The 18,630-nt window shown below is 33.1% G+C and overlaps 3 protein-coding genes across 5 annotated transcripts; all 3 read left to right on the top strand.

Annotated features, from left to right (window-relative positions):
• The first annotated feature begins 8,500 nt into the window (after positions 1-8,500).
• On the top strand, positions 8,501-10,451 carry LOC18041245 (UDP-glycosyltransferase 76B1). 2 transcript variants are annotated; one of them, XM_006432922.2, is made up of 3 exons: positions 8,501-8,551; positions 8,639-9,224; positions 9,568-10,451. In XM_006432922.2, the coding sequence occupies exons 2-3, from the start codon at positions 8,708-8,710 to the stop codon at positions 10,449-10,451; spliced, it is 1,401 nt and encodes a 466-aa protein (XP_006432985.1). In that variant the 5' UTR covers positions 8,501-8,551; positions 8,639-8,707. The 2 variants fall into 2 exon arrangements, with proteins under 2 accessions (XP_006432985.1, XP_024040482.1); XM_024184714.1 differs by having other exon boundaries at positions 8,501-9,224.
• Positions 10,452-11,333: 882 nt separating this feature from the next.
• On the top strand, positions 11,334-12,470 carry LOC112098133 (F-box/kelch-repeat protein At3g18720-like). Its single transcript, XM_024183754.1, has one exon. It carries the CDS (start codon positions 11,334-11,336, stop codon positions 12,468-12,470), a length of 1,137 nt encoding a protein of 378 aa, XP_024039522.1.
• Positions 12,471-13,583: 1,113 nt separating this feature from the next.
• LOC18041405 (translation initiation factor IF-2) lies at positions 13,584-18,579 on the top strand. Of its 2 annotated transcripts, XM_006432921.2 has the most exons (7): positions 13,584-13,706; positions 13,852-13,921; positions 14,171-14,237; positions 15,177-15,516; positions 15,822-16,859; positions 17,196-17,345; positions 17,465-18,579. In XM_006432921.2, exons 1-7 carry the CDS (start codon positions 13,680-13,682, stop codon positions 17,897-17,899), a joined length of 2,127 nt encoding a protein of 708 aa, XP_006432984.1. In that variant the 5' UTR covers positions 13,584-13,679; the 3' UTR covers positions 17,900-18,579. The 2 variants fall into 2 exon arrangements, with proteins under 2 accessions (XP_006432984.1, XP_024040130.1); XM_024184362.1 differs by lacking the exon at positions 13,852-13,921.
• Positions 18,580-18,630: the final 51 nt, after the last annotated feature.

The following is an 18,630-nucleotide window of genomic DNA, read 5'->3' as shown; positions in this document are numbered from 1 at the left end:
AGCGGGCGGATAAAGATTCAGTACTTAGCCAAACTCAGTAATTAGCTGGACAATTGTTAATTAAACAATTAACACTATCTTTAAAGCTTTGACAGTTTCTAAGCGTATGGTAAATTATTCTTCTTATAATTGATTTCTCTATCTTATAATCATCAGGGCTATTAGAAAATCAAATTATTTCCACAGTCACTCCTCCGTGATCATCTTTGCCAGCATAACCAGATTATTCTTAGCCAAATACCAAAACCTTTCACAAGCTCTGGCTCACAATTCCGGGCTTGGGCATCTCCATAGCCAAAACTCGCAAGTGAAAGAAACAAATAACAAGCTACTTATTATTATAATTATTCTTGGGGTAAAGGAAATTTAAGTTCTGAACTTAAATTACAAACATATTATGTTGATTTATTATATATATATATATAGGTTCTTCTTGTACAAGGTCTAAGTTTAGTCATATGTATATTGTGTACTTATATTTAGAAATTAGATAGGCACAGAATTTGAAAGATTTTGTCACTCATGTAAATTTCACTTATTAATATCCATAAAAATGAATGAAAAATAAATAAATAGTTCTTCAAGTAATTTCTTTTACTTATGAAATATTGGAGAAAACCAATACAAACATTAGTAAACTAGTTTGTTGTGATTGATCATTGATGCAACGATAAAAATTAAATTTAGAATAAATTATTTAAAAAGAGATGTCTTTCACGTGTGTTAGTAATTAAAATTGGGTTTGCATTGGAGTTAATTGAGTCACATAGAGAAGAAATATAACTTCCAAGATAGAGAAGAAATATTACTTGCAAGATATTGATTGCTACATGCCAGTTAACAAGTTCATTCAAATTGAAAACAAGGACAATCGGGAGAAGATACCATTGTGCTTCAAAGAAAGCGTACACTATAAATTTATTGACAAAAATGATTGAAACTTCAATGTTATTAATCAATAAAGTAGTATAAATGAGAATGAGTGATTTAAATGTAAAAAGCAAATGCGATTGATGAATTATAAATTCAAATATTTTAAAAAAACAAATGTGAAATCAATAGTAATGAGTCGAAATACTTTGAAGAATGAATGTGAGATCAATGAGTAATAATTTCAAATATTTCATATCTAAATATCTCTCATGTATAATTTACAATCGATTGCACAAAGTTAGAAATTAGAAAATTTTCAATTTACCATGTCTTTGTATGAATGTAGTTGTCGTAATTCTCCATGAACCAACAGTATGATACATATCCCACTTGGCAGGTGAATCATAATGGGATTCTCCAAAGTTCGCAACTCGAAAAGTTCAAATAGAAGTCATGTGAGTTACTTAATAAAGCATGAAGAATTAACTAATGACTACATAAAACAAATGAGTTCGAATTATTAGCGAAGAACCTGAAATGAATGTACCACTCGCCTTTATAAAAATAATACAAGTGGCGTAGCCATTAGGACACTAAATCTATCTCAAACCTTCTACCTATAAATAGTGACCTCACTTCTCTATTTTAGACAAAAATACAAATTTTCACTTATAATTTTATATAGGGTCTCGTTAAGTTATATTCACTATAATTTACAGTCTAGCAAAAATTTTCCACGAACTCACATGTACCTATTTACTTTAGGTATATTTTGTTGAATTGTAAGTTACATTAAATATAACTTAGAGACTGCCTTATATACAAAGTTTTAACCAGAAATTGATCAAAATTTAATAAAAATTATCAAAAGGAGAAAATGAGGTATAATTTGGATATATGGATCTTGAAAGATATTTGCATCACGATTAGCTCCTTTTTGGGTAATTGATGAATTGTTGCACCAACACCCACTTTACATCATTGTGGTCTACGGAGTATTGAGATGTGAAATAGTTGAGTAAAAGGGTTGGGTCTATTTAAGAAACTAGCTAAAAGAGAAGTTGGAAATCTTGCTACTAAAATATTGATTTGGTGCATGTAAGAGAACGCAGAAGATCTCCAATTTTTCATATCAATTTGTTACCACCAATTTTGTACTTTTTTTTCCCTCTTATTCTTCTATGGATTACATTATCCTTAATTTCCTAGGATCCAGGTTATGGGATCACAATCAAATTGCTCGTTATCGACAAATTCCACGGTCGATTTATCTTTTTTCAACCACCAATTTGTTCCATCTATTTTACCTATTTACCCTTTGAAATTGCTATTTCTGTAATTTAAATTGCTTCTAACAATTTTAATTTTTCATCTAACATAGCTATTATTACAATATATGCACGAAATTCTTGTTAATGAGAACAACAATAATGCTTTTAATGTTTTTATCTTTTATTAACCGACACTATTAGCAACACTCATGTACTACGTGCAATCATTTGGGACGTGGGATTACATGTATTTATATCCAATTATAATTGTGGATAAGGATAATTAATAGTTTGTTACACTATCATGATATAGTAAGGTTGCGTTTGTTTTTTTATCTGAAATCTGAATAGGTCTGAATTTAGCGGAAATCTGAATAGGTCTTAATGATATGTTTATTTTTTCTTTTTCAACATAAGAGAAAAACTTAAAAGCTAGTAGTTTGACATAAATATCCTTTTAAGTGGTGTATATATTTGCTCTTCACAATTTATAATTTTCACAAGTTGATTAGTTTGGTAACATTAAAAAAAATACTATCATCGTTGATCTTAATTTAATAAAAATGTAATTATAATATCAAATTTTATTATAAATTCAACATTGTTATTTTATTTTTGATTCATCACAATTGACATAATTTGATTTGTTCAATATTTCAGTTTAGTTAATGTTATCATGTGAATAAAAATTTAAAGCAATTAAAAAAATAATTTCAAGAATAATACAAAAATGTAAAATTTATACATAATATTGGAAATACATGAATTGTTAAGGGTATTTTTGAGATTTGAAATTAAAATTTTCTATTTGGACTCCAAACTTAGATAAAAGTGAATTTTTTCTACTTTTTCTATTCAGATAAAATTGTCTGATAATAAATGATAAGTTAAAAAAACTTAAAATAAACAAATGTCTGAAAAAAAAGTTAATTTCAGACTTCAGACTAAAAAACAAACAGCACCTAAGTTATTGGGATTTGATAACTTCAAATGTCAAACTTGTAATGAAATATGAATTATCAAAAATGCATGACTAGAAACAATTAACTATTAGAATAATATAATCCCTGGAATTCTCTCTTTTTTTTTTATGTGAACGAAATAATTAAAGGATGAATATAAAATCGATGAGTTATAACTTCAAATGTATTTGGTGTATATCATGTATAATTTACAAGTAATTGTACAAAGTTGGGAAATAAATAAATAAATAAATTTACCACTTTTTGTATGAATTTAGATCAATATAATACAATTAACAATGGGTCTTAATCAACAAGCACGTAGATCAGCTAGTATGAGGCTTTTCTATTTTAATTAAGATCCTCGGTTCGAAACTTGAGAATGCAGTTGCATTAAATATTTGTTGGGAGAGATTTACTGCCTTAGTGATCCTACCCAGCTCATATATAGATTAGTCGTGTATTAAATATTTATTGGGAGAACTTTACCATTCTAATGGTCATACTCATCTCGAATTTAAATTAATTAGAGCCTAATGTAATTTTGAGATACTAAATGGTTTAATATTTAAAAAAAAACGGTGCCTTAATTTTTCACTTGCAAGAAGGACCAACTGCAACCGCTCATTGGAAAGACCGGTGCTTACTTTATTAAGCAATTACTACATCCAATATTACTTGATTTTTTTTTTAAATTTAATTTTTGAAAGAAGCAAAAACTTTGGCCATGCTGTCATTCATGCAAAAAGCTGTGCGAAAAAGATCAATAAGTAGAACCAACATGAAATGAGATTTGTCACTCGTGAAGTGCAATGGACGAACCCGCTCTGGCATATTTATTTATGTGAGCATACTCATCAAATTAATTGAGGCTTGTATTTTCAACAACTTTTGGAGATAGATTCTACTCTGATTCTTTAAAGAGAGTTAAAGAAGCAAATAATAGATATAAATGGATGTAAATTTGTTAAAATAATATAATAGAAATGGAGTTTCTTTAGGTAAAATTTACCCACTAACCTACTTGATTCCATTGTTTTATTACTCATTTTTATATTGAAAAGTTTAGTTGTAAGTTACAATAAATATAACTTAGGAAAATCTTTGAAATAGAGTTCATTACAAGTTTGATTGCTAAGTGTTCATACAATGATTTTATTTAAGGTTTTAGTATATGTTTAATCTATTGGCCTCTCATGTACTTGGTAATACCTGGACAAATAAAACCAGATGAAAATACTTGATAATTGGCAAGTTTATATATATATATATATATGTGCGTGTGTGTGTACAAATCAAATCAGAAATAAAGCGTGATCCCAGTCTCATAATTTAAAAAAAAAAAAAAAAAGTGTGAACCCAGTAAAAGGGGCTTCTGCCCTCCGTCTAGCAAATTGTAAAGTAGATCAATCGCAAAATCATTTGATTTTAAAGCCCAAAAACCATTGGGCTACACTTGGCCTTTCATGAAATGTAATGGAATCCAAATGGCATACGGAAATCAAATTCCAACTAGAAAAAAAAAAGGTAAAATTAAAGCCTTAGATTGAAAAGAAACTAATTTTTTTTTTAAATTTGTTTCAAAAGAATGATTCTAATTTATAGTATTAATTTCATTAATTCTGGTATGACGGGACTTAAGTTATTACTGGGGCTCATATTATCAAAGCATTGATTGGCTCTGGATTGTTGTAATTGGCATGTGCCATAGGTAAAAGCTTGGCGGAGGTGCTAGACCGAGCTTAGTAAATTAGCTGTACAATTATTAAAATTTTAATTAATTAAACAATTTAACTCTATCTTTAAAGTTTTTTAAAGTTTCTAAGCATATAGTAAATTGTTCCTCTTATTATTGATTTCTCTATCTTATAATTATCAGGGCTGTTAAAGAGTCAAACTATTTCCACAAGCAATCCTTCGTGATCATCTTTGCCTGCATATCCAGATTGTTTTCAGCCAAATATCAAAACCTTTCATAAGCTCTGCCTCTCAATTCTCGAGCCTGCAGTAATGTCTGATATATGTTTAATATCGGCCTCGGCCTCTCCATAGCCAAAAGTCGCAAGTAAAAGAAACAAATAACAAGCTAGCTCTACTTATTATTGGGGTAAAGGAAACTTAAGTTTTGAATTTAATTATAAACATTTTATTTAGATTTATTAGATTTAATATTATTTTTAGTATTAGCAAAATTAGCATAGTTTTTTTTTTTTTGGCACAACGTCAAGTTTAGCCATATATATCTTATGTATTTTCATTTTGTTAGACACAAAATATGCAAGATTTTATGACTCATGTAAAACTTCACTTACCAGTACCCCAAAACATAGAATGAACGAAAAAAATAAACAAATAGTTCCATCAAAAAATTCTTTTAATTTATTTTATTCATGGAATATTGGAGAAAACCAATACAAGTATCTGCAAACTTGATTGTTGAGATTAGTTATCATTGCAACGACACAACTTAAATTTAAAAGAAACCTGTTGAAATGAAATCTTTCTCCGACGTGCTAGTAAATGAAATTGAACCTAATATTAAATATATTTATGATTAGTAATCTTTATTTCGTTTAAGGATGTCATGATATGTCTTTTAGCATTTGAAGAAGCTGTTTTCAAAGTTTTAAGTTAATGGCAATTAGAAATTTTTTTTTTAAACTTAAAATCTGTTCAATTTTAAAATACATTAACACAAGTATATCATGTGTATGATCAACCTGCGGCCTTTGGCTTGTTTTAAAATCTTATAGATGTCACTCCTTTTGTAGGTCTTTCTTCCTAGCATGACTTGTCATAAGAGGCTTATGTGACGTTTATTAAATTGAAATCAGGATGAGTAGAAATGAGAATGGGATGGATTGTGAATGAAGAATGAGAATTAGAATAAGTTAATTTACTTGAACTATAAAAATCGGAATCAGACTAATTGGATTGCCATTAATGTGTTACTTGGTCTTGAAATCAGAATGAAATGAATTAGATTGTTACAAATTACTACGAAGTCCTTAATAATAATGACTAATATCAATTAAAAGAATCAAATTAATAAATTTTAATAATGATGATGATGATGATGATGATGATGATGATGATAATAATAATAATGACATCATTGACAATACTAATAAATAATAATAATAATAATAATTAAAATAATAAAATTAATAAATTTTAATAATAATATATTATTATTAATTAATTAGTAATAATATATTATTGATTGATTGATTAATTAATTATTATTAAATAATAGAGGACCTATTTGTAAATTGTACAAACTTTTGGATATTTTTATAAATTGTATGGGGACCAAGATGTAAAAATGACAAAAGTTGATTTCGGGCCATTTGGAGATTATAAAAATTCAATGGGGGTAAAATAAAAAATTAGGGAATGAGAGATTGATTCAAGGGGGCTAGGAATCAATCTTCTGGTCTCCATTTCCAAATTTAGACGAGGCTCACGATTCTGATTTTTATTTCGATTCTCATCTTTATTTTGTGAAGTAAATGTTGTTAATGATTCTTATTCTCTAATCTGTGAAGTAAACACTGCCTTAATGGTAGCAAAATATTTCCTTGCGTCACTTTTATTATTATTATTTTTTGTGAATCCAACTTGTATTTATACAAAAACTAGAGTAGCCAACAAGTAATCTAAAAATAAAATTGAAGATATTTTTAGGTAATGTTTACTTTTTGAATTGGATTAAGAATCTTGAGTAGTAAAAATTCTACGACTGGAAGTGTGGAGTGAGAGTATGATAGATGATTACTTACACTAAAATGAGAGTATGGAATAGGAAATTATTTCAAATTACAGTTTTATCCTTATTTAAAGAATTTTAGCCTTTAATTACAAAGTGAATAAAAAATATGTTTATAAAATAAATTATTTATTTTATTATTAATTTTAATTATATAATTTAAAAATAATATTCTTAATTATGTAAATCATAATTTTTTATTAATTTTACTTTTAATTATGCAAATTAAAAATTATTGATAAGAGCAACACATGAAACATTATTATTAATAATATAGTACAAAATTAATATTTTCTTAGAATAAATTATTTATTATTATTAATTATTAACATTAAATAAATACAATGATATTAAAATTAAATAATAGTAATATTATTAATTCTCCATAAATATAATGATATTATTTAAAAATAATTTTAACTTAGATTAAATGAATTATTATTTTTAACTAAATATAATAATATTATATTTAAATAAGTTTGATATTATTATTTTTAATAAATGTAATATTATAATAATATTATTCAAATAAATGTAATAATAATATTATTTTTAAGTAATGGAAACATTCTTATTTTAATAAAAGAGAGGTAAAAAAAGAAGTGGGAGTGAAATCCACACCCACCTCTCCCATGAGAGTGGGAATCATACTCTACACTTCAAAAGTGAGTGGAACTCATAGAGTGGGGCTCTGCTCCCCTTTTTAAATAAATAAGTAAACAATAAAGTGGGAAAAATTCAAATTACTTACATTCTGGCAAGTAAACATAATTAGACTAATTGACAATTAAGACGTTGGTCTCAAGACCTGATAAAGAAAACTATTATTTAATAAAAATTATCAATTTATTCAAGTTTTATTGCACTGCACATCTAGAACTAGAGTTCTTTAAGAATATAAAGGGCGTCGATGGCAATTACTCGTTTACTTCAATCTTTTGTACGCATGCGGTCCATGTGTCGCACTACACTAATGCACCGTGACATACCCCAGAAAACAAAGTACATATAAAAAACAAAGACTAAGGAAAAAAAAATGCCGAGATTTGGATTTAGAAACGATTTTGTGCCTACTCTAGAGAAAATTGTGATGAGTTGTATTTGAATAAGAAGATAAATATAAATAAATTTTAAGTATACATTATTACATGCCAGCAAATGTATAATTAAAAGGACAAGATTAACAGTACACTGGTATAATATATATTTTCCTGCTATAAATCTGAAATCTATATTACTATAATATGTCATTTTCTGTTATTTTTTTATTATTAGCCAATTATATAAATCCATGATTTAGACCAACAAAAAAAAATAAAAATAAAAGGGATAATAAGTATCAATAGGAGGCTTGCTCTTTGCATATAATTCAAGCTTTCTACGTCGAGAAATAGTTTTAAACAAATTTGGTGGGGTTTCTTCATTTGGACAGTATCTACATGACTACATGTCATGTCATGAGCTAGGAAGAAACGACCTCCACATTCACTTTTGTGAGAGGATTAGAAGACAAAAAGAAGACGATTCCGTGTCAAAGAGAGCTCCTGTGTCGACCTCTCGTCTTGATAGAAAAAGTAATATTCATAAGCTAAGGCTGCAGGTTTTGGATTGGAGATGGACGTTCATATACAAGGTCTAGAAAAAGAGATGCAGTTATCGCGCTGATTACAGATTATGTGAGTTGGAATTTGATCATGTCTATTCTTTCCTTTTGTGCCACACAATAGTTTTATATAAATTGATTCAACACACGGTGCATGCAGAAATGGTGTATACATAAAATGCATGAGACCTGGAATTAAAAGGGAGAGCAAGCAGCAGAAGGAGACCGTATGGAGACCCAACAAGATCCCTGTAAGCTACCGAGAAATCGAAGGCGAGTTATTCTATTCCCTCTGCCTTTCCAAGGGCACATAAATCCAATGCTTCAGCTTGGAAGCATCCTCTATAGTGAAGGCTTTTCAATCACCATAATTCACACAACCCTCAACTCTCCGAACTCATGTAACTACCCTCATTTTGAGTTCTGTTCATTTTCTGATGATGGCTTCTCGGAAACTTATCAACCCTCCAAAGTCGCAGATGATATCCCAGCTCTTCTTTTATCTCTCAATGCCACGTGCGTCGTGCCATTTCGAGATTGCTTGGCTAATAAGTTGATGTCAAACGCTCAGGAGAGTAAAGATTCTTTCGCCTGCTTAATTACAGATGCGGCCTGGTTTATGGCACATTCTGTTGCTAATGACTTCAAGCTTCCGACAATCGTTTTACTGACTGACAGCATCGCTGCCTCTCTTTCTTATGCTGCCTTCCCAATTCTACGGGAAAAGGGTTACCTTCCTATACAAGGTTTGTGATTAATACAGTTATTATTGTTTTGAGAAAATGATGAAGACCGAAGGCAATGAATATTCTTTTTTAGTACAAAGAACTCCCTGAACTATCACCGGGCCTTGTAATCAAGTGGGATAAGTTGAGGGCAGAAGTTAGGGTAAACATATCATTAATTGGGAATAAAATTCTGGCTATACCATATTAAAATTTATTTAAGTTGATTCATTAAATCTATGATCGTAAAAAATACAACTCAGGTTGTAAACTTATTTTATTAAAAAAAGTATAAGTTCATTCTTTTTATTTCATTTTAATAAATACCAAATGCTATTGTGATTTTCATTTGTGTTTCCCTCAGATTTCCAATTGGAAGCGCCTGTGATAGAGTTTCCACCACTGAGAGTCAAAGACATTCCACTTTTAAAAACACAAGATTCAAACAATGTTGATAAAGTATTATCAATTAGGGATAGTCAGATAATGGCCTCTTCAGGAATCATATGGAACTCCTTTGAAGATCTTGAACAAGTTGAACTTACCACAGTACACCAACAGTGCTATTTATCCATTCCAGTGTTCCCAATCGGCCCATTTCACAAGTACTTCCCAGCTTATTCGAGTAGCTTGCTATCACAAGATCAAAGCTCCATTTCCTGGTTAGACAGACAAGCACCTAGATCTGTGATTTATGTAAGCTTTGGTAGCATTGCTGCTATTAACGAGATTGAATTTTTGGAGATAGCTTGGGGCCTAGCCAATAGCAGGGTGCCCTTTCTTTGGGTGGTTCGACCAGGATTAGCCAGCGGAGCAGAATGGCTTGAACCATTACCAAAAGGGTTCCTGGAAATGGTAGATGGGAGGGGATACATAGTGAAATGGGCTCCTCAACAGCAGGTGCTAGCTCATCCTGCTGTCGGGTGCTTTTGGACACACAGTGGTTGGAACTCGACAATGGAGAGTATATGTGAAGGAATCCCTATGATTTGCCAGCCTTATTTTGCCGACCAAATGGTGAATTCAAGATATGTTAGTCATGTTTGGAGAGTTGGGTTGCACTTAGAGGGGAAACTGGAGAGAGAAGAGATTGAAAGAACAATCCGAAGAGTAATGGTGGAAGCCGACGGCCAGGAAATGAGAGAGAGGGCTATGTACTTGAAGGAGAAAGTGGATATTTGTCTACAGCAAGGGGGTTCTTCATATCAATCTCTAGGAAGATTGACTGATCATATACTGTCCTTGTAGCTAGCTAGTTTCCGGATTCCTTTCTTCAGCGTTTTGTAATAAATACAACGCGTCATGTACTCAACCGTGTGCGTTGATGTACTCGCAGTTTAGTATAATTATTTTCTTCTGCTTGGTAATTTTTCTTCAACCATTCTTTATTAAGTTTAATTTAATCATTAAGGACTTAAAAATATTCTTAAAATATTTAGATTTTATTGATAACATCAAGACTAGGGGTGGAATAGTAAAATTATATATAAAAATAATACCAATATGATTGTAGGGGATTTGGACCTATATTAAAATATAAGAAAAGTTTCTCTTAATTTCTTTAAATGATAGAGGGATAATTCTTATTTTTTCCATAAAATAATTTAATATCGATAATTATCGGGCTATTTATAAATTAGGAATATCAACTATCTTTTAGTCAGGGATCTTTAATGCAAATATGTTCGGACATTATTAGATAATGATTATGATGGACTACGAAGAAAAATGCTGTGGTTGTCGTACTTGGTAAATTATCTTCATGATTTTTACACGGGGGTTTTCTTGTAAAATAATAACAATAACATATAATACTTACGGTTTCAAATCCTTATCCTATTAGCATACGGAAGTTTTAATCGCACGTGTAATGCTAAATCCTTATATATATGAGACGCATGATAAATAGACAGAAGAAAGAAATTATTCAAAGAGGTCGTCAATCACAGGCTCACAGCCCTTGGTTTGATTTTGCAATATATGGCTATTACTAGAGGCCAGGCGAAGAAGAGGAAGATCTGGATTGAAAAGAATTCATCATCATCATCATCATCATCATCATCATCATCATCATCATCAAGTTCATCATGCTCATGGTCGAATCTACCAGATGATATAGTATGCATGATAATGAATCGTCTCCCCTACGCAGATCAATTATATTTCCGGGCAGCATGCAAGAGTTGGCGAGAGGCAAAGATTCATCAAGCAGGGCCACTTAAATATAAATTTGCCGATGAATTGCCATGGATGATGGCCATCGATGATTCACAAAGTTCATGCCATCTCTTAGACCCTGTTCACAAACGTAAATACACCATTCACAACGAAACCACCATGCAACTTTTTGGTGAAGGGACAAGTGTTCTTGCTTCAAGACATGGTTGGTTACTTGTCGCCAAAGAAAAATATCCTCATCCATATGATTCGCTCTTCTTATACTCTCCTTTCACTGGTAAAACCATTCGACTTCCGGATTTGCCAGGGGAAATCACTCAACTTCCTTGTCGAACAGGGGATATGCGTCACTCTCTAGCAATAACATTTACTGCGTCTCCAGATTCAAAAGATTGCGAGGTCGTCGTGGTGAGATTATTAAATACGACTTGCAAACAAGTGCTCATCAGGATGTGTAGACCTGGAGACACAACATGGAATACACCCCTGCGGTTTGATATCAGTGATCATTTATACCCTGACAAAAAAATCCCATCAGATTTTAACTTCGATACCGCATATGTGAATGGAGTTGTTTACTGTTTATTTGGTGTTTCTTCCGTGGGGGCTTTCATTGTTGCAACAAAACAGTGGAAGGTGTTTCCATATCCTCCCATACATGAAACCCACTGCCGGCTTAGTTTTGCTCACATTTCGGAATGGGATGGGAACTATTTGTTACTATCACACTATGTATATGATCTTCCAGAGGGGTTTGTCTTCTACAGGCTTCAATTTGATCCATCGAAATCAAGATTAATGGAGGAGGATGGGGAGGAGGACTACTGGGTTGAAGTTAAGAGTTTAAATAATCGATCATTATTCTTGGGTGATAATGATACATCGTTACTGTTTCCTGTGGGAGAGGCCACTGGATTAGCCAATACAGTGCATCATTGGAAATGCTACGACAATGGCTTGTTCTACCATGCCAATGCCATTCGTTATGATGATCCTACTCCATGCCCACAGATTTCGCAAATTTATGATTGGGATGTCTTGGAGCACCGAGTATTATGGATTCAACCTCCTGATCAGCCGAATTTTTAATTCCTTTCTTTAGTTCTTTATTCATTATTGTCGAATGATTTGCAAATTTGATCCACCCATAGAGGATGAATCCGCAGAAGAGAAGGATTACGAAATGTCGCCGAAAAGAAACGTAAAGCACAATTGCATTAAAATTACTTGATCTGTTCTTCAATTCATTTAATGAAATTTCCACTAGAAGGGAGGCAATAGCCAATATGCTACTCATTAACTCTCCAAACTAGATTTTAAACAATGTCTTGAACTATAACTTCAGTCAATGACTGAGCCTTCCTCATGTTCAATTCAAAATTGTTCGAGTAACTACACAAAATATTCTCCGAAATTTACCATTAATACTCCTATCAGAAACCATTAGTGTCCATTATAAATACCGCATTATGTAGAAGGGCAAGACATGGCACAAAAGGTAGTTAAAATTTGGGAAGAAATCATTTCACCACCAGTAAATTTTAATAAAAGAAAAGGAACACATGAATGCACACAACATGATCAAGTATGGCATTTCAATTGCGAACTTGAATTTCTACCTGATTAAAAAAAATTAAAAATAATCTAACCCTTTTATTTGTAATGTATTACAATCATAATATTATTGATATTTACAATTAAAAATGTTTTAGAATCAATCAATATTATTTTCATTGTGGCACAACCCAAATTATTATTCTTTCATTTAGAAGGAAACTGCTTCTTATTAAGGGATGAATTACATTTTTAACTAAATAAATTTGATTGGCATTTTTTTTATATAAAAGAAAAGCCTTATTTTTTAAAAATGAAAACGAAAATACAACCAAGGACTAAGTTGAATTCATATATTTACATTACAATCTAGAGATTTAGCTGAAAAATCAAAACTAACAGTACCCCAATCCAAGTTAGGGATTTCAGTCCACCAGTAGTCAAATCATTCTTTTTTGCAAATACCAATTAAATATTCTTGCTCTTTATGAATATCCGAAAACGACCGACCCGACCCGACCCGACCCATTTGTTTTAGCAATCAGCCCAGAGCTCGCCAAACGAATGCCCCATGCCCCCATCCTATACCCCAGAAAAATCCTAAACCCTCGCTCACTCCCCGTACGTATTCACCAAAAAAAAAAAAAAAAAAAAAAAAAGGTCTAAATCAAATTCATAAATCCTAATTGAATGGACACCTGATACCCTTCCCTTGCATACACTAAATTTTACACAGATTGGCGAATGGCTTGGAGACAGATTCTGAAAAGGGTAATAAAAGAATTTGATTTTTCAAGCTTAATTGATGTTTCCTTTTTACAAAGTTGATTCTTTTGGGTGTTTTGCTCTTAAATTTGATTCATATTTTATCTTTCTACGACAGTGTTTGTAAATAAAATTGAATTTCATTTTGTAGAGTGCTAATGCTAGAGTTGTAGCTTCAAAATCATTAAAGTATGCGCCGAGCTCTATTACTACTTCGGCAGGTAAGCTTGCATAGTTAACGATAATATGCATGGATTGGTTCAACTATTTTACTGTGAATCATATGTTTTGACCCCAACTAACCAACCCCATTACCGCGATTTAAATGGTACTTTTATGATGGCATCATATTTAAGGTATATGATACAATAATGCTTGTTTAAATGTTATAGGGCATACAACAATTATATGATGAAAATTTCATGATTCGATTTTTCAAAGATTCTCACTTCTCAAATTTTGTGATACAGAGTCTTCCTGCTCATGTTTGCAAGGGTTGCGTTATCATGATGTATCAATGAAAGTTTCTCTAATACGGTAAGCACCATCTTTCTTGCTCGTTCGTGTCTTGTCATGTCTGCTTCTTTACTACTCCATGGAAGGATAAGCTTATCCACAACTTCTTCATTGTCATTTCCCACGAAGTCCATGTCTTGGTCTCGTATATTTTTGTGCATAAACAACATTTGTTGATTTTTGTTTCTTTGATGAAGCTAAGAAAACTTGAGCCTGTCTATCCTTGGAACAGAAATATAATACAAAATTTATCCCCCTTCTGGCATTATTGCTTTTGAAATGAGTTGAATACTTAATATCATTGACTTGTAAGTCATAGCATCCGATGCTGAAAAATTAGTAATGCATGGCATTACAGTTGCAACTAATAAAATTATGAGGTGTAAATCTAATTTGTTTTTATGATTTAACATTTATGCTGCATTTGATGTAGATACAACCCTAATGAATCTATAGGGCCATCTATGATAATTGTAGATTTGCTAAAGGCTTCATTTATTGGGTTTATTGTTGAGGACTATTTAGTTTATCAACCCTTTTCTTCCACTTCATTTGAAATGTGATGCCCTAAAATGTTTTCAGTTCAATAATAATAGCAAGTGCTAAAAATGTAGTTTGATCCTTGTCATTGCAAGCATGCATGAAAAATGTCCACAGGTAGTGGGAATGGACTCTTGAAGATTTATTGTTCTTTTGCTTGTGATCTTCCACTAATGCATCTTTAACTGCCATTTAACAATCATGTTTATAAAATGTTAGAGGGATTTTTTTTTTTTCCCTGGGGAGAGAAGACTCTTTTATGTAAATTTCTGACAATGGGACTTTGGTCAAGCATTTTTTTTTGGTCATGGTATAGGAAACCAGAGTAGCATTATTTTATTGCCTTTGCATAACTGAAGAATGTGTAGTAGTGTGTTGTCTCTAGTCTGGATGAAATAATCACTTCCTGATCTTACTTAGGTGCTTTCATGCAAGCCCTGAACTTTTGGCCAGAAGAAGAGATGAGGACTCATTTGGTCTCAAGACAGCCAGGAGAGAGAGCAACAAAGGGAAGTTTAGAAAAAGGGAAATTGGGAAACCTCCTGTTGAAGCTGCATATGTACCTCCTAAACCCAAAAAAACTATTAAATCCTCGCAAGATAAAACAGTCGACATATTTGAAGGCATGGCGGTTGTTGAGCTTGCAAAGCAATCAGGTGCATCAATAACCACCCTGCAGGATATTCTTGTAAATGTCGGGGGAAAGGTTGACTCAGAGTTTGAACCTCTAAGCATCGATGTGGCGGAGCTGGTTGTCATGGTATTTCCTCTTCCTGGATGCAAATTATTGTATAATTTTTACATACAACTTTAAACACCACATTGATTATTGTACTGAAATTTTTACCTAATTCTTCATTCCCCTCAAGAAAATAAAAGAAAGAAACCTGCACTTGTGTTTTGCATCATATATTGCCAGCAGGACCCTGTCAATGTATATGCTTTATTTTATTATTTTTTTTTTTTTTGGGTAGTCATTATCTATATTTTATCATATGCACCTGGCAGATTTTCAAGAGTAAAATTAAGTTGAATGGAGAATTCTTAGTGTGAGCGGTTTTGCAGGAACTTGGTTTCAATGTAAGGAGGATACATTCCAGTGAAGGTACAGAAATTCTACCACGGCCTCCGGTTGTAACGGTCATGGGTCATGTTGACCATGGGAAAACGTCACTTTTAGATGCTTTACGCCAAACATCACTGGTGGCCAAGGAAGCTGGAGGCATAACTCAACATATGGGTGCTTTTGTTGTTGGCATGTCAACTGGGGCATCAATCACATTCCTTGACACCCCTGGTCATGCTGCATTTAGTGCGATGCGAAAAAGGGGTGCAGCAGTCACTGATATAGTTGTACTTGTTGTAGCTGCTGATGATGGGGTGATGCCCCAAACTCTCGAGGCCATTGCCCATGCAAATGCAGCTAATGTACCAATTGTGGTTGCAATTAATAAATGTGATAAACCAGCCGCAGACCCAGAGAGGGTAAAGAATCAGCTTGGTGCAGAGGGCTTGGAGCTGGAGGACTGGGGTGGGAAGGTTCAGGTAGTTGAAGTCTCAGCTGTAAAGAAAACTGGATTGGATGATTTGGAGGTGGCTTTGCTTCTTCAGGCTGAAATGATGAATCTAAAGGCACGTGTTGATGGGCCTGCTCAAGCTTATGTGGTAGAGGCAAGGCTTGACAAGGGCCGAGGTCCATTAACTACTGCAATTGTGAAGGCAGGGACTTTGGTTTGTGGGCAGCATGTGGTTGTGGGACATGAGTGGGGAAGAATAAGAGCTATCAGGGATATGGTGGGAAAGTCAACAGATAAGGCAAGACCTGCGATGCCAGTTGAGATTGAAGGGCTGAAGGGACTTCCAATGGCTGGCGATGATATTATTGTTGTGGATTCCGAGGAGCGAGCAAGAATGCTTAGTTCAGGGAGGAAAAAGAAATTTGAGAAAGATAGGGTAAGGAAGATCAACGAGGAAAGGACGGAAAATTTGGAACCATCGGAAGATGTGCCCAAGAGGGCTGAAATGCCAGTAATTGTAAAAGCAGATGTGCAGGGCACTGTCCAAGCGGTGACAGATGCATTGAAAACTTTAAATAGTCCCCAGGTATGAGAGTTCTTTATGGATTTTCACCTGAGTTTGATGATGTTTTCACTCTTCAGTTGCTGTCAAAGTCCTGCCTGTAAATTTGTGCTTTGATTGATGATCACTGTTTGGTTTCTCAAAATGTTCAAGGGTAGTCGGTCATTCATATCTTCCCCACCCCCCCACCCCCCCCAAAAAGAAATATCTGGTTCTTTAGAACAGTACAATACTTGGAAAACCTCTGTGAAGTAGAACTACTGCCTCTACTCACTAATTTTATTTATTATTTATTTTCTTTTAAATTCAGCCTGCTCACTGATCTTATCTTTTTTGGTATGCCCTTTAACTTTGGTCCAGCTTTTCGTGAATGTTGTCCATGTTGGTGTTGGGTCTGTTACCCAGTCTGATGTGGACTTAGCGCAAGCCTGTGGGGCATGTATAGTTGGATTCAATGTGAAGAGTCCGCCTACTTCTGTCAGTCAGGCAGCAACCCAAGCTGGTATAAAGGTACTTGATATCTGGTACTCTTACTTTTGACTCTGCCTCAGTTCTTATATGAGGAAGATAAATTAGATGCTTGAACTTTTTTTGGCACTATTTTTATATTTTTTTAATTCTGCATGTAGATATTGATGCACAGTATAATATATCACCTTTTGGATGACTTTGGCAATTTGGTAGTAGACAAGGCTCCTGGGACTTTTGAGACCCAGGTCGCTGGTGAGGCTGAAGTGCTGAATATCTTTGAGCTTAAAGGAAGGAGCAAGGCCAAGGGTGATGATGTGAAGATTGCAGGCTGCCGGGTTATTGATGGTTGTTTCACAAGGTCATCAACCATGAGACTTCTGAGAAGTGGGGAAGTTGTGTTTGAAGGATCTTGCATATCCCTTAAGCGGGAGAAGCAGGATGTGGATACAGTAGCGAAGGGGAATGAGTGTGGACTTGTGATACGTGATTGGCATGATTTCCAGGTTGGAGACATCATCCAATGCTTGGAGCAAGTGCTAGTAAAACCCAAGTTTATTTCATCAGAAAGTGGCACTGTTCGTATTGAGTGCTGAGAAATATCTGTTAGTAATATCTTCAAGGATTTATTTAAGTACTCCTGTTATTTGATTGTTTGCCTGTGCATTTTTGTTTAGCCTATGAAAATTTTGTCTGTTCCTGGTCAGCTTCTAGACTTGCACCTGTCCGAAATGCCCATTATGCCACCATGGGGGTTGGTAACAATGGCCCCGACTCCTGCCAATCTAGCATTACAGTTAACAGAAGTCAAATTGGATTTTCACAAATGTCAATTTTGGGATATAATAGGAACATTTGTTATAGGGCTAGTTTATACTTCTTTGTACAACTGAGGAATATCTTGATTGTTTTACTGCAAAATAATTGTAAAGGTACCTATGTATTACCTTGGAGCTACTTTGAATTAGGACTGTCTTCACGGATTTTTTTTGGCTTCAGAAACTGAAGAGGATGGTTAATTGCAGTGTTTTTTTTTAGTTTGTTGGTGTCGTACACAGTGAAATTTAGAATGTTTTGTGTATTATTTTTTATTTTACATTTAGTAATGTATATTGGTTTATGAAGAACTCTCTGTGGAGTAATTTGCACTTACCAGCTTTTTCTGAAGCAGCAACAAACTTTAGAAGCTTTCTAGTATGAAATGTACATTTGGTTGTAGCTGTTATCTCTTCTGCAAAGGTAATGAACATATGGCAGCACAGAATCTAATCCCAACAATGACCTTCTGTTTAATATTGTTTTGTTTATTTATTTATCTTTTGATAAG

The sequence above is a fragment of the Citrus clementina genome, unplaced genomic scaffold (assembly GCF_000493195.1).
Source record: "Citrus clementina cultivar Clemenules unplaced genomic scaffold, Citrus_clementina_v1.0 scaffold_5, whole genome shotgun sequence".
Lineage (NCBI taxonomy): Eukaryota > Viridiplantae > Streptophyta > Magnoliopsida > Sapindales > Rutaceae > Citrus > Citrus x clementina.
Note: the sequence above shows the minus strand (reverse complement) of the source record. Positions and strands in the feature narration are given on the sequence as shown.

What these genes read in the sequence shown, in the direction of transcription:
- LOC18041245 (XM_006432922.2), top strand. Translation starts at nt 8,708, where the DNA reads ATGGAGACCCAACAAGATCCCTGTAAGCTACCGAGAAATCGAAGGCGA. An exon ending in GGGTTACCTTCCTATACAAG is followed by an intron (nt 9,225 to 9,567) that starts GTTTGTGATTAA and finishes TGTTTCCCTCAG; the next exon opens with ATTTCCAATTGGAAGCGCCT.
- LOC112098133 (XM_024183754.1), top strand. Translation starts at nt 11,334, where the DNA reads ATGAATCGTCTCCCCTACGCAGATCAATTATATTTCCGGGCAGCATGC.
- LOC18041405 (XM_006432921.2), top strand. Translation starts at nt 13,680, where the DNA reads ATGGCTTGGAGACAGATTCTGAAAAGG. An exon ending in ATGAAAGTTTCTCTAATACG is followed by an intron (nt 14,238 to 15,176) that starts GTAAGCACCATC and finishes GATCTTACTTAG; the next exon opens with GTGCTTTCATGCAAGCCCTG. An exon ending in TGGCGGAGCTGGTTGTCATG is followed by an intron (nt 15,517 to 15,821) that starts GTATTTCCTCTT and finishes GCGGTTTTGCAG; the next exon opens with GAACTTGGTTTCAATGTAAG.